Source organism: Felis catus, chromosome B2 (genome assembly GCF_018350175.1).
Source record: "Felis catus isolate Fca126 chromosome B2, F.catus_Fca126_mat1.0, whole genome shotgun sequence".
In the NCBI taxonomy this organism is placed as follows: Eukaryota; Metazoa; Chordata; class Mammalia; order Carnivora; family Felidae; genus Felis; species Felis catus.
In genome coordinates, this window is record NC_058372.1 from 150,073,579 (window position 1) to 150,086,871 (window position 13,293).

The window sequence follows — 13,293 nt, forward strand, 5'->3', positions numbered from 1 at the left end:
CCTGTCCTCGGGGCAGGTGCGGGGAGGCTTTTGTTACCGAAAACGCCGGGTGGTAGGCCTCCTGGGTCCCTGCTAAAGGCGGCAGCCAGTCAGAACACTCTGCAAGGTCCTGTGATCGAAGCAACAGCCTCTGTGAGTTTGGCTTGCTGGGGATCCTTCAGGCTGTCCATCGATTAAACTGTCCATCGATCAGTTAAATCAGCGTCTCTGAGGTGGGCCCTGAGCCACCTCTGAGGTGCACGGTCTCATCTCCCCCGTGACGTGATGGGGGTCAGGGCTTAGCATTCTGCCCCTGGAGGTCTGGGACACCTGTACCCGCACAGCCCCGCCTATAAATCCCTATCATTTATCTATTTATATCATATCCTATAAATTTACATCTATTTCAAATACTGTTTCCGTGCTCCCATCTTTCCGTTGTTTCGGGCTGAAGAAACAGCTGGAAGGAAATGTAGAGGGCCAGCCACCGTCCGTGTCCCCTGGGACGTGACCCGTCTGTGGGGTGTGGGGGGCCGCTCGCCTGTCAGAAACGCTGTGGCACACACCGGCTGACCGTGGGTGTGGAAACACCCAGCCCCTTGAACTAACAAAGCACAAGAATACGCAACGATCGTTAAGCACGATGCTGTCAGCAATGCCCCGGGTCATGTGCGTGATGGGGAGATGTCGTAGGACGGCCCAGGACAGCGTGCAGACCTCTGAGTCATTCCACGTGCATCAGAAGCCCCAGCTGACCGGGCTGCACGGAAGGTGGACAGGGATAACGGGGGGCCTCGCTCAGGCTGGAATCCCCGCGCGCACCTTGAGCGCAGGGCACCAGCAGCGGGCGCCTGGAGGAAACACGGAGTCGCCGAGGAGAAGCAGGTGCCGATGAGATACGTGCTGTGTGTGTGGACGTGACTGTGGTTGAATCCGGTGCTGTGAACCGCACGGCTGCAGGGATTGTGCACAGAAGAGCTGCAGTTCTAGGAAAGCCTGACTCGTAAGGGCTGGAGAAACGGACTGCAGAGCAAAGTGTGTGGCATTGTCCGTCCAAGTAAACATTTTTCTGAGAATCCAGTCAGGGCAGGAGACGCGCTGTGCACTTTCCGGCACTCAAATCCGTGTTGGGTTTTAGGTACAACGTTTGCATCATGGCTTACGGACAGACGGGATGTGGCAAGAGTTATACCATGCTGGGCCCCCAGTCCCCGGGGGAGCCCGTCCCGCCGTGGGAACCGCACAGCGACCTGGGAGTCCTGCCCAGGGCTGCCGGAGAGCTCTTCAGGTACCTGGGGGGCCGCGAGCAGGGGACCAGAGCAGCGGGGGTGGGGGGACGGCAGGGTGCGGAGACCACACCCGGTGCTTCTCCCAGGACCCACGACAAACCACGCAGTGTTCAAACACGCCACGCCTCGGTACCACGGACGCTAGAAATTCCTAAGGCACATTTATGTCGAAACGATTCGTTAAGAGAAAACTGCAGGAAGGAGATCCCTAGCTAGACAGCTTCCCTGGCCGGGAGAGGGCCGCGCACGGAGTTTTTTCTGTTCTAGAATGGGAAGGGGACCGAGGGAAACCTCCGTTGTCCTTTCCTCGCCTCCTGGCCCTGGAAAGAGTAGACACCTCTGGTTTACTTCTTTGGAGCTACAGGGAGCTGGGCACGTTGGGGACGCTCCTGTCCCATGAACACGTCCCCACAAGGGACCCACTGCATATTATGGTTTTACCAACACAATTACTCCTGCAAACAGATAGCAGCAGGCCGTCCTCCGCAGCCCAAGTCACCAGGGAATTCTGGAACAGAGCTGTGGTCCCGCACTCCACCCCCTTGGCCCAGACACCAGCCCTCCCTGCCTTCAGGGAGCCGCCCTGCAAGATACACCTTCCTGGGGTGTCTAGGTGGCTCGTTCAGTAAGCATCCGACTTCAGGTCAGGATCTCGAGGTCCGTGAGTTCGAGCCCCATGTCGGGCTCTGTGCCGGCAGCTCGGAGCCTGGAGCCTGCTTCCGATTCTGTCTCTCCTCTCTCTGCCCCTCCCCTGCTCATGCTCTGTCTCTCTGTCTCTCTCTCTCTCTCTCTCAAAAATAAATAAACATTGGGGTGCCTGGGTAGCTCAGTTGGTTGAGCGACCGACTTCGGCTCAGCTCATGATCTCAGGGTCTGCGAGTTGGAGCCCCGCGTCGGGCTCTGTGCCGACAACTCGGAGCCTGGAGCCTGCTTCCGATTCTGTCTCCCTCTGTCTCTGCCCCTCCCCTGTTCACACTCTGTTTCTCTCTCCCTCTCAAAAATGAATAAACACAAAAAAGAATTTTAAAAAAAGGCACACCTTCTTACGTTTGCACCCCGCTGACTGCAGCCGTGTGCACTGTGTTCCCATGAAGACACGGCTCCTTGCCCTGAGATTCGGTTTTTGTCCCTGTGTCTCCTTGCCTGGCCCTTCTGTGTCTTAAAATCAGAGCCAAAGACATAAGAACTCCCACACAGCCTAATATTTTGGTGCCTCTTCAAACTGATATTCTTTAAATATTTGTGCACATGGACACGTTCATTTATTAAGTTTACTGACTACCTGTCAGCACAGGTGAGGTTGTGCTGTGTAACAACCATTCTAGAAACCTCAGTGGCTGGGGCGCCTGGGTGGCGCAGTCGGTTAAGCGTCCGACTTCAGCCAGGTCACGATCTCGCGGTCGGGGAGTTCGAGCCCCGCGTCGGGCTCTGGGCTGATGATGGCTCAGAGCCTGGAGCCTGTTTCCGATTCTGTGTCTCCCTCTCTCTCTGCCCCTCCCCCGTTCATGCTCTGTCTCTCTCTGTCCCAAAAATAAAATAAAAAATAAAAAAAATAAACGTTGAAAAAAAAAGAAACCTCAGTGGCCGCGAGGCCAGTGAGGGGGCCTGCCCTTCCTGAGGGTGTGCGTTGTCAGAGATGGGGGAGGAGGGCCCGTGGCCAGCCCTGGCCTCCCCCGCCCCGGGGAGGAGCACATCAGTCCCCAGGGTGGGTGGGGGGGCTTGTGGACAGCGGCTCAGCCTGCCCACCGCAGGTCACAGAGACCTCCATGTGGGGACACTGAATTTCAAGGGGCTAGAACCCCAGCGGGTGTCATGGGCGTCCTCAGCGGAGCCAGGCCAGGGCTGGCCCGAGAGCCAATGGTTTCTCCCCCAGCGAAGCCTCCCCGGGCAGCGGCCCGTGGCTCTCCCAGCTGTCACGTGGAAGGAGGGACACGGCAGGGACCCGGGAGTCAGGGAGAGGACCCGCGGCTGATGCCCCGGGGAAGGGGCCCCGGGGCAGCGGCCGGTCCAGCCTCTGTGCCCCTCACCGGAGCCTTCGGACCCCGGGCGTTGATCTTGGAGGATGTTTTCATGAACCTTTCACCCTAAAGAATCTTGGTCTCGGACGGCCGAGGTTACCAAGGGCGGCCCTGCCATTGTAAACAGGATGACGGCCACCCGGGGACCCTCTCGGGCCCTCCCGAGCCCGGGGCTCCCACCGCGTCCTTCCCGGGTGATCTCAGCCGATCGGCAGACGTCGGGAGGGTTTTCTGGCCGCCAAGCCGAGGGCACGAGGGATTCACAGGGTGAGCGTGGTGACTTTCCGCCCTCAGAAAGTCCAGAGCGAAAGCAGCCGGACGGTGACGATCCAGCAGCACGTGCGGAGGGAGGAGGGAAGGGGAGGGGAGGGGACGCCCGCCCTGCCTCAGTGCCCCCCTTTGGAACCTCGCGGGGCCTCGCACACCTGTGTGTAAGACGCATCACACTGTGCTGTAACTGGAACACGCGTACTTGCCGGCCACACACCGGCTTCTTCGAGGCCAAGACCGAACCGCCTTTCAGCACTGTTGGCAGAAGCCAGCGAACTGAGGGACAAAAGAATCAATCGAGGACCTAATTTCCCGGAAGAAGATCTTCACTTGAGCTCTCCCTCCCTGTATTGTGTGGATGAGAGACCTCTAATCCGGGTTTTGTGACAGTCAGAGACACGGCCTGTCACCCAGGGCAGGGAACCACGCCGAGGTCACATTTGTGATTTTCTGGCGTGAGGAGGGGACGCGCGGCCCCCACCCAGCGGTGTCTCCGGCTGGAGGGTCACTCTGCTCGAGTGCCCCAGGGAGACCCCAGCACCGAGAGTAATCCCAATCCGAGGTCTGTGCCAGGAATTCTCTTCCCGGGAGGATTTATTTTTCTCTCATTTTACCTTTTTTCATTTTTGTGACCGTGTCACCGGGAGACAATGATTGCTCATTTTATTCTTGGCTCCCTCGTGGCTCCTAAGGAAACCCCTGAGCCGGCAGTGCCTGGATTAGACACACCCAGACTGCGTTTTCCCGAAGTGCCAGGCCGCCCACACGGGCTCCAGCCCGGGGCCAGGACTCCCTTACAGACAGAAAGGCATCCTAGCCAGAGTGAAATGGGCCTTAACTGTGTGCGTGCCGGGGAAGCCGTGACCCCCACAAGACACGGGGAGGCCTCAGTGGTGAGGGGCTGTGTGGGTGGCCACTCTCCCCCCGGGTGGGGTTGTGGGTCTGTCTCCAGGCGTGTGGACGAGGCGAGCCCGGGTTCCAGAACAGTGCTGGAAATCCTCTGGGCTCCCGTGTGGGGATGAGACTCGGGGGCAGGGGGGCTTTCCGAGTCGAGGCCACGAGTTCTCTGTGCCTCTTCTCCTCGTGGGCTTGGGATCCTAAGAGTACCGAGGGCCAGAATCGTTGATTTAGAGACAACTCAGATAAAATCGCTGTTCCCAAGGCCGGTACTTACCCTACAATGTAAAGGGAACATTCCAGTCTTCCTGCGTGCTTGTGCTGTTAGTAAGATGCTGCCCTAATGCCGAGTGTTATCACCTCCTTCTGAAAGCCATTCTTCCACAGCTTTCTCCAAGGGGTTACCCAAGTCCCTTGTGTCCCCCCATCCCCAGGCTTATCTCAGAAAACCCGTCAAGGAGCCTGAAGGTTGACGTGTCCATAGTGGAAGTTTATAATAACAACATTTTTGACCTTCTGGCCAAAGACGGTCGCACAGCAGCGTCTGGGCCCAAGCGTGAGGTGCTGACCGCCCAGGAGGCAAAGCAGGAGGTCTGTCTGCTGACCCGAGAGTGAGTATTCCGAGTGGCCCTTCAGCCGCTGCCCCTCACGGGACCCCAAGCAGAGCTGGCCACGCCTCCATGATGGGCCCTTCATCCCGGGGACCACACGGCGCTTTTGTGCTTAGGGTGTGTTCCGCATTTTTCAATTCACCTTAGAATTTATCTTTTTTAAATGACAATTAAAACAGACAAGTCCGTTAACCTTTTAAAATATCTTGATGAAAATTTGATAGAACATGTTCTATTCCCGAAGAGGGAATGAGCTCGGAGAAATGGTCTTGCCCACCGTCCCTCGGTCAAGTACAGACGCCCTCATTCCACTTGCACGCACCAATAATTAATCACCTTGTAAGAAAGGACGTCCCCTTGTGTTGATTAAATATGCTCCTAAAGCTCCTAAATATGCTCCTGAATCCACGTCTGGGGGGTGGGGGGAGGCTGGGTCCCCTTGGTGATGAGGGTTAGGGCAGCGAGCCTGGGGTCCCAGAGTTAGAAAGTGAAGGGTCTGCAGCTGTTTCCAGTGTCTGAAAAAACCTACAGGAAATGATGCCTTTAGCCACAAATTTGCACAAAGTAAGCAGAACTTTCAGCTTTTGTCTGATAGACTGAACAAAATCGCTCCTGCTGATGGGAACCTCTGCTTAGGTGTTAGTCACTAACTAGAACAGGGAAACAGACTCTTCCTGGAGTCCATGGGGGCGTAATAAATAAAGGAATGCTTGATGTTCAAAAGGTTGAGAACCTCCACTTGGCCCCCCCAGATGGTTGAATATTTCAGAGTAAAGCAATTCACAATAAGTAAGCCGGGCGTCAGAAAAGGAGAACGTCTGACTTGCTACGCCTTATTTTGTCTAAGCTGCGCTCCAGACGGCTCTCACAGTGGGCACACTTGGTTTACGTGGGCCGAGGGTGGAGGGCGTCCCTCGCGTTGCCGGGGGCCAGCTCCCCATCACCCCCCCCCCTCCCGCTCTGCCAGGCCCGTCCACAGTGCCGCGGAGTTCATGGCGCTCGCTGCTGGGAGCCTGCAGCTCAGGGCGGAGCTGGCCACCTCAGTGCACGCCAATTCTTCCAGATCCCACCTGATAATAACGGCGACTCTGACCACAGCCCCCGCCCGTGGCAGCCCCGGTAAGTGGCCCCGCGCGCCTGGTCAGGGCACGGAATGAAATCCACGTAAAAGGAAAGGAGCCCGTGCGCCTGCAGGCTCTGAGGCATCATCGCACGGGCCCCGGCTGGGAGTGGTGAACACGTGTGCAGGCTCTGGAACCAGGCTGGGGGGAAAGGGGATGGGGGGTGGGGGGGGGTTCTTCGTTAACCAGGAGCGGGCGTGTTTGCATCTGGGCACGCGGTGCACACGTCACCTGTGAGACTGCAGATGCGACGTGGGCTTAGAAGGTCGCAAACCCGAGTTGCCAGGGTCTGTGTCTCGGTGAGGACGAGGACCAGGGCCGCACACGGGCCGCCCGCACGACTCTCCCAGCACCGGGGCGCTGCCCGGCCATCAGGCCCCGAGGCTGGGAAGGACGGAGCCCGAGGAGCCTGACTTCTGCCAGCTCATGGAGCCAGAGCTCACCGCGGAGGACGGCTGGGGCAGGGCCCAACTTCACACGGCGGTGACACCGACGCCCAGTGCCAGCAGGTCAACGCTCACTCTGCCTGCAGGCCTGTGTGGGCGGCCCGCTCCCGCCCGTGACCGCCCTGCGCCCCCGAGCTCGGCCTGACTGGTCCCAGGAGGGGCTCGCCCGCAGGGAGGGGACATCTGTCCGGGAGCCCACGGTCGGTCTCCACACGTGGAAACGCAGCAGAGACCAGGGTGGCTTTTGTGTTCGTTTTTGTCCCATTCTGTGTATTTTTAATGTTTTCCACGGTGAGCATACACTACTTAGGTTTTTAAAAACTCTCTTGAAGAAGGCGTCTTGGGAATAGCACGCGATGAGACGGACACACACCCCAGAGGGAGGCACGGGTCTGTCGGGATTTCTCAGGAGGATTCGGAGACAAACGGTGGGGCTCACAGGCTTTTCGGACTGGGTTTTAATCACTGTCGTGACCGAACATTTCCAAGAATGTCACTCTGTTCGTGGGACGAGGTGGGCGCGAGCCCCAGCTTCCGCAGCAGTGGCCTCCCTCCGGAAGCTCCTCCCCGCCGCAGCCCTGCCTGCCTGCAGGGGGAGTGAGTTCCTCTCCCGAGGGTGGCGCTCCAGGCAGAAGTCCCGCTCCACAGCGCCACTGAGGGAGGCTTCGTGGACTCCCCCTCCTAGGTGCGCATCATCCCCCTGCAGCTGAGCAGCAGGCCAACGGGCCGCGGCCCGAGGGGAGCAGGCGGAGAGCGTCGGGGGGCAGAGCCTGGCCTGGGGCCCTGGGGGCCCAGCGACCCGCGGAGCAGGTGCACGCCAAGCTTCAGCTCGTGGACCTGGCCGGCAGCGAGTGTGTGGGTGAGCGCAGGGCAGGTACCTCTCTGGGGCCAGCGGGCCGCGCGGGCCGTGGGTGCCGGGCACTGTTCCCTTCTGCTGTCTTCTCTCCCGTCCCGCCGTGGGCGCGGTCTCACCACCGCCCCCAGACGTGAGAACCCCCAAGCCGTGCTGTTCTCCGTGGCTCTTGCCCACCTGTTCCTGGTGAGGTGCACTGGGGGTCTCCCCGGCCGGTGTGCCCCCCACGCAGCGCACACACCCTGAGACGTCCCGGTTTTGCTCTTCCTGGCTCGTTCCTTGACATTGTTAAAGACTTTGTCGCACATCCTGTGTGGCCGGGTCTTTGCACTTGCCCAGGTGTGTCTGGAGTGACAGGATCGGCCCTGAGGGAGACTTCGTTCATCAACCGGAGCCTGGCGGCCCTCGAGGATGTCCTGGGGGCCCTGGCGGAGCGTCGAGGCCACGTCCCGTACCGGAACAGCAAGCTTACCCACTTTCTCCAGGACGTTCTCGGTAAGGGAACTCCCCCGGGACGCGACCCGGGGTTGGTGTCCTACCGCCCTGTCCCCTGCCCCGGGCACACCCGCTCCCCCTGGACATGTCCCCCCGGGGGACTTCCTGGCTCCCCGGGTCACCGTCGTCCCTCCCACAGCATTTCTCCGTCTTTCCTCGGCTCCCCGTTCCCCCTGGTCTTTGCTGTTCCTTCAGTGCTGCTCAGCCTTCCCCGTCGTCCGAAAAGCGAGGCAGCTTCTGCGGGGACCTGGGTGCTGGGGCTCGGGGAGGGTGCCCCGCCCTGCAAGGCCAGACCCCGCGGCCCGCGCCCCCAGCAGGAGGGACTCGGCCCCGCCACCGCTGGGGGCCGGGCCCGCGTCCCTGCCGGCGGTGCCCCAACCCCACGCGGCCTCAAGTCTTTCCTCGGGGTCCTTTCCACCTGCTGCTCCGTCCTGTCATAAAGGTGGCGACGCGAAGCTGCTGGTGATCCTGTGCGTGTCCCCCTGCCGGAAGCACGTGGCCGAGACGCTGCGGTGCCTGGGGTTTGGGGCCCGGGCGAGGCAAGTCCAGCGCGGCCAAGCCAGAGGGGGCAGTCCCGCCCCCCGAAAACCCAGGTGACTGAGAAGCGGAGGCCGGGCTGCACGTGGCAATGGGCTTCCCACCCCCCCACCCCCCACTCCGAAACGAGTTTCCTCTTGTCACTTGACGACGTCCGCGCCCGAAAATGAGCTCATTTGTTCCGGACATCCTTCCGCCTGTTTTCAAGGAAACGGCCACACACGCCGACCCGTCAAGGCGGCAGAGACTCCCAGGCGGATGCGGGCGTGTCCGAGGCGCCCCTCGGGGTTGGGGGACTCGGGGCGCTCTCGGGGACAAGCACGGGGAGCCACGCTGTGTGCGGCCGGAGGGGGGTGCGCAGACCCGGCGAGGCCCCGGGATTGGAGCGCCGAGTCCGGGACCACGGCCGCGTGGCCGGGGCGGGTTCCTCCGCCCCGAAGCCCCTCCCGTCACCCCCGAGCCGCCGCACTGCAGCCCTCGGGGCGCGGCCGTCTCGCTCCTCCTCCTGACGGCCTGCCCGCAGGCCGACGTCCCAGAGCCGGGCGTGACGCGTGACGCGTGACGCGTGACGCGGCCTCGGCTCCGGGCGGTGCGGCCGCGGGCAGCGGGCTGACTGACGCACAAGCGCGCATGTCACCGCGTCGGCACGGCGGCGGCTGGAAACCGTGCCCAGACGCAGCGCAGGCGTGGCCAGGCCGACGCACCCACCACGCGCGGGTCTGCGTTCGCGCCCGTGCGGCTCAGACGCGGCTTCCGGAGTCGCGGTGGCGCCTGGGTTCGTAGCGGAAACGGCCTCGCTGTGCGGAGACTGCGTTCAGGCCTCGGCCCGAGCCACGGGGGCGGAGGGAGAGCGCGGTCCCCGGCGACGGGGCGCAGACGGACGGTCCCGCGCCCCGCGTGTGTCCGCCCGGACGGGCACGTCCTCCCCGCAGCCCCCGCGTCCCGTGCCCGCCGCCCCGGACGCCCCTGGGGGCCGGGGGCTCCGGCCTCTCAAGGCTGCAGCGGTGGAGGCCCGGCTGTGGGGGCGCCACGGCACCGGGGTCCGACCGCGCAGTGACCGGTGCGTCCGCGGGAGACGCGGGAGAGCGAGCGAGCGCACGGCCCGGACGCGCCCTCAGGGGCTCTGTCGGCACTTGGCCGTGGCCGCCCGAGCCCCCAGGTTCTCCGGCATCGCCGTTCCGTGTCGGCGGTGATGACGCAAACCTCCGGTCTCTGACGCGGTGACGTATTCGGCCGAGTCAGAAAACGCTTCATCTGCGGACAAAGAGGAACCGAGCCCTGGCCTCAGGGCGGGCGTCACTGTGGGGGCGCCAGAGAACGACCCGGGGCTCAGGGCCTCGTGAATCCCCGACCTGCCCCTGCCGCCCCCCGTGCGGCTCTGGGGGCTGCACACAGCACGGCCTGGCTGTGTCTCCGTCACCCCACAGGGCCCGGTGTCTCCCCAAGCTGGGGGCCCAGGGGCGTAGGAGGGGTGCGTGGGGAGGGGGGCTGCGGCCAGTCCATGGTTCCATTGGCGGCACCCACATGCCCTGACACTCATGGAGCACTGGCCCACCGGGCCCTAGGGCCTTCACCTCCCCCCCCCCCACCACACACTGGAAGCCCACCCACGGGGACACTATAGTCATCCCAACAACCCGCCCCCCCCCCCCCCCCCGAAGACTCCAGAAGCAGGATGGGAATCAGTCCTGCCCTAGCCTGCCCCTTCCCCGGGACCCCTGACATGATCACGACATCTGTGGGCACGGGGTGGGGGGGGGGGCTCACGAGAACGAGGGGTGTGTGGACTAGAACCCACTCCCCAGACGGGGGCCCAGGCACTGCTGTCCCCAGACAGGACAGGTCTGACATGAGGGCCGAGGGAGGCCCGTCCTCAGTGCAGACATCTGCTTCAGGCCCCCGTTCCCCTCTGGGGACTCTGCCTCCCAGGCTTGCCCTCCATTGACAGGCCAACTGCCCCCCCTGTGCCGCCCCCCCCTTCCCTTCCTCAGGCACAGTTCCCACCGGCAGGCGCCTGCGTCCACGTGCACAGGCCCCCCCCCCCCTTGTCTCCCACATTCTTCGGACCTGCCCACAAGGACGCTCTCTCTCCCTTCCTCGGCACCCCCCACCCCCAGCCGTGTTTCGGGGTGCTGAACGAGTGTGATGTCAGAGGGAAGTCACGTCCCCCTCAACACTGACTTTCAGTTTGTGCTGCGGCCCGAACGCGTGGCCTTGAACCATTGTGTCTGCAGTGAAGCCACGAGGGGGCCTCGTGGGGCGCAGCCGTCTCCGGGGTGGACTCCGCACCGAGGCGGCCACCGGGACCGAGTGGCGTGGGGGTGGGTGACCGGGGCGGCCAGCAGGTGGGGGCGGGGCAGGGAGGCCGGGGCTCGAGGCCACAACGGGGACCGCGGGGGGCGTCCTGCTCCTGCGGGAAACAGGGTAAGATCCCTGCTGGTGACGTAGGTGTGTGGCGAGCGCTGGGATCCAAGTTAAGGACGTCCAGTCGGAACGTCGCAGAAGCTGGCGAAGAGCGCGGACCATCCGAGGTTCCCAGCACCTCCCGTCTTCTGTCTGCCTTCGGGGCAAGGCCGGCACCCCCATCTGGAGCATCACCGCCGGCCATCTGGCTCCTGGTGCTGGTGCCTTCGGGGCGTGCTCACTGGAAGCTCGAAGGTCGCAGTGGGCAGCATGAGAGGGCCGTCAGGGCTGCTGTCCCCACCCGGCCGTTCCCCCTTCCAGTCCCTGCGTGCGTCCCACCAGGCCGGCCCTGCCTCCTGATGACCAGTGCTGTCCCCACCCGGGGCGGTCACCCGAGGACCCCACAGACGACCCTACCCGCCTGCAAGTCTGCTTCCCTTGGCTGGACCTCACACACCGGTGCCCACAGGCTCGGGCTCCGTCCAGGCCCTTCGGCGAGGGGCCAGGGAACCAGCCCTCGTCGGGCAGTTATCGGGTCTTAACCGCTTGTGGTGAAAAAGTCTCCGTTTTGCCAATTTTAGAAAACCACGTAGCTGTGTGCTGATGGGGCCCAAAACTGAACACTGGTGGGTGTCGTGGCCCCCCTGCTCCCACATGGAAGAAACAGGCCAGTCTCCTCGGGGCGGCCAGGCCGCTGTGCCGGGGGCCGTCTCTAAGAGCCCCGGTCTCCCGGACGGACGCCCTCGTCCTTGGCCGGCCCGCTCTTCCCCTCTGCCCTCTGCCGAGTCTCAAAACCCACACAGCGGTTCTGAGGCCGCTGGCCGTGGAGTGAGTTGGCTTCCTGCAGAAAGGACGTCTTGTACCCTGGATTCTGTCTCCCAGGGAGTTTGGGCCAGGTGACCCAGGGGCCACGGGGCACAGGGTTCACAAAACCAAGGTGAAGGTTAGACACGCCCTCTGGACTCCTGGGTCCAGGTCGTCCATGCACTGTGGGTCCCCCACGACGGCAAGTCCCCTGCACTGCACTGGGCAGCCAGGCCCAACAAAACCACCACCGGGTGCATGTCTACACCCGCACCCCCACAGGGTGGCGGCCAGGGCGGCTCCAGGGGGCGCCAGAATCCCCCCACCGCACCGCAGGGCAGGGGGGTCAGGGCAAGCCCGGGCAGTTGGCCCGGGGATCTGCATCGAACAAGCCCTTGGGGTTTTGTGACCCTACACCTGCTAACTTGACCTCCGGCCTCCACTTTCCCGAGCCGCCTGCCCCTCCCTCAGCTCCGGGGCAAGCTGGGTGGGCTTCCCTTCCAGCCCCTCTGACAGTGGTGCGAAGACGTGTGGGGGCCTTGCCCTGTGCCCCTGCCCAGCACACCCCTGGGGGCCACACGACCCTCCTCACCGAGTGGACACCCGTGGTCTCGGCATGCGGCTGAATCGGCCCACTTGGCAGCCCCAAGCCGGCCCCGACCTGCCTTTTCTCACAAAGCAGCTGTCCCTGCTAGTTACGACCCATCTTCCAGGAAAATGTCAGTTTTGCCTGGAAGACAAAGTCCCGACCTACACAAAAGGAGAAGCCGGTGTTCTGACTTTCCTGTCCGGCTGCTCTGGCCTCAGCTGTGTGTTGGCTTTCACTTCTTCCGGGTGGGCGGGCGGGGAGGGAGGGAGGCCACCACCAAGGCCCCTCTTGGCCTCTAATTGTGCCGCCCGCTTACCCCATCAGCCAGACCTCACCCGGTGGTTAACAGACACTTGGCATAATCTTCTCGTCTGCCCTCGGGGCCTGAGGAGGGACGGAAATAGAAGCCCTTGCAGGGTTCCAGTTCTCAGGGTCAGCCAGCGGTCCCCACAGCCCCACTGCCAAGGACACGGGGCCCTGGGCCCTGGCTGTCCTCAGGGTGATGGGAGAGGGGCCTGGATGTGAGGCCCTGCCCGCCTGCCCCCAGCACCCAGGCCTGTGTCCCACGTGTTCGAGCCCACTGTGTCGCGTCCCACCCCCCCCCCCCCGCCCCCGCACGGCAGGGCCCGCCCCTCCTCGGAAGTCCAGGCAGCACAGCGTGCCTCCAGCGCCCTCTTGTGGCAGCCTGGGATAGACGCGGCGTCCCCCAGGGCCGTCCACCTCACCGTGTCCACCCGCCACGGCCGCCAACCCTCCTGGTGCCACCGGGACACCTCCGCCCCACCCTGACGCTCACCTCACCTGACACCTTCTTTGTGCAACAGCAGATCAGTCTGCTGGGCTGAGCCCCGGTCCCCAAAAGTTTCCTTACCGCGAAGGAAAATAATGCCCATAGATCTTAGATCAGGGTGGACCCAAGCCCATTTGTTGCTATAGGGACTGGTCTAGCAGGGTTTGGAAAATCACGGGGAGAAGCAACCC

General features: G+C 63.0%; 1 protein-coding gene across 6 annotated transcripts in view; it reads left to right on the forward strand.

Moving 5' to 3' along the window:
- Window positions 1-8,664, forward strand: part of KIF25 (kinesin family member 25) — a 46,925-nt gene extending 38,261 nt beyond the window's left edge. For 4 of the 6 annotated variants that reach the window (XM_045058371.1, XM_023254595.2, XM_045058373.1 and 1 more), the window contains 6 exons: window positions 1,118-1,267; window positions 4,888-5,064; window positions 6,032-6,183; window positions 7,317-7,490; window positions 7,824-7,979; window positions 8,422-8,664. In XM_045058371.1, coding sequence (XP_044914306.1) covers window positions 1,118-1,267; window positions 4,888-5,064; window positions 6,032-6,183; window positions 7,317-7,490; window positions 7,824-7,979; window positions 8,422-8,576 — 964 coding nt within the window. In that variant the 3' untranslated portion in view covers window positions 8,577-8,664. The remainder of the gene's footprint in view (window positions 1-1,117; window positions 1,268-4,887; window positions 5,065-6,031; window positions 6,184-7,316; window positions 7,491-7,823; window positions 7,980-8,421) is intronic. The other 2 variants (XM_045058372.1, XM_045058374.1) reach the window with 1 other exon arrangement.
- Window positions 8,665-13,293: the final 4,629 nt, after the last annotated feature.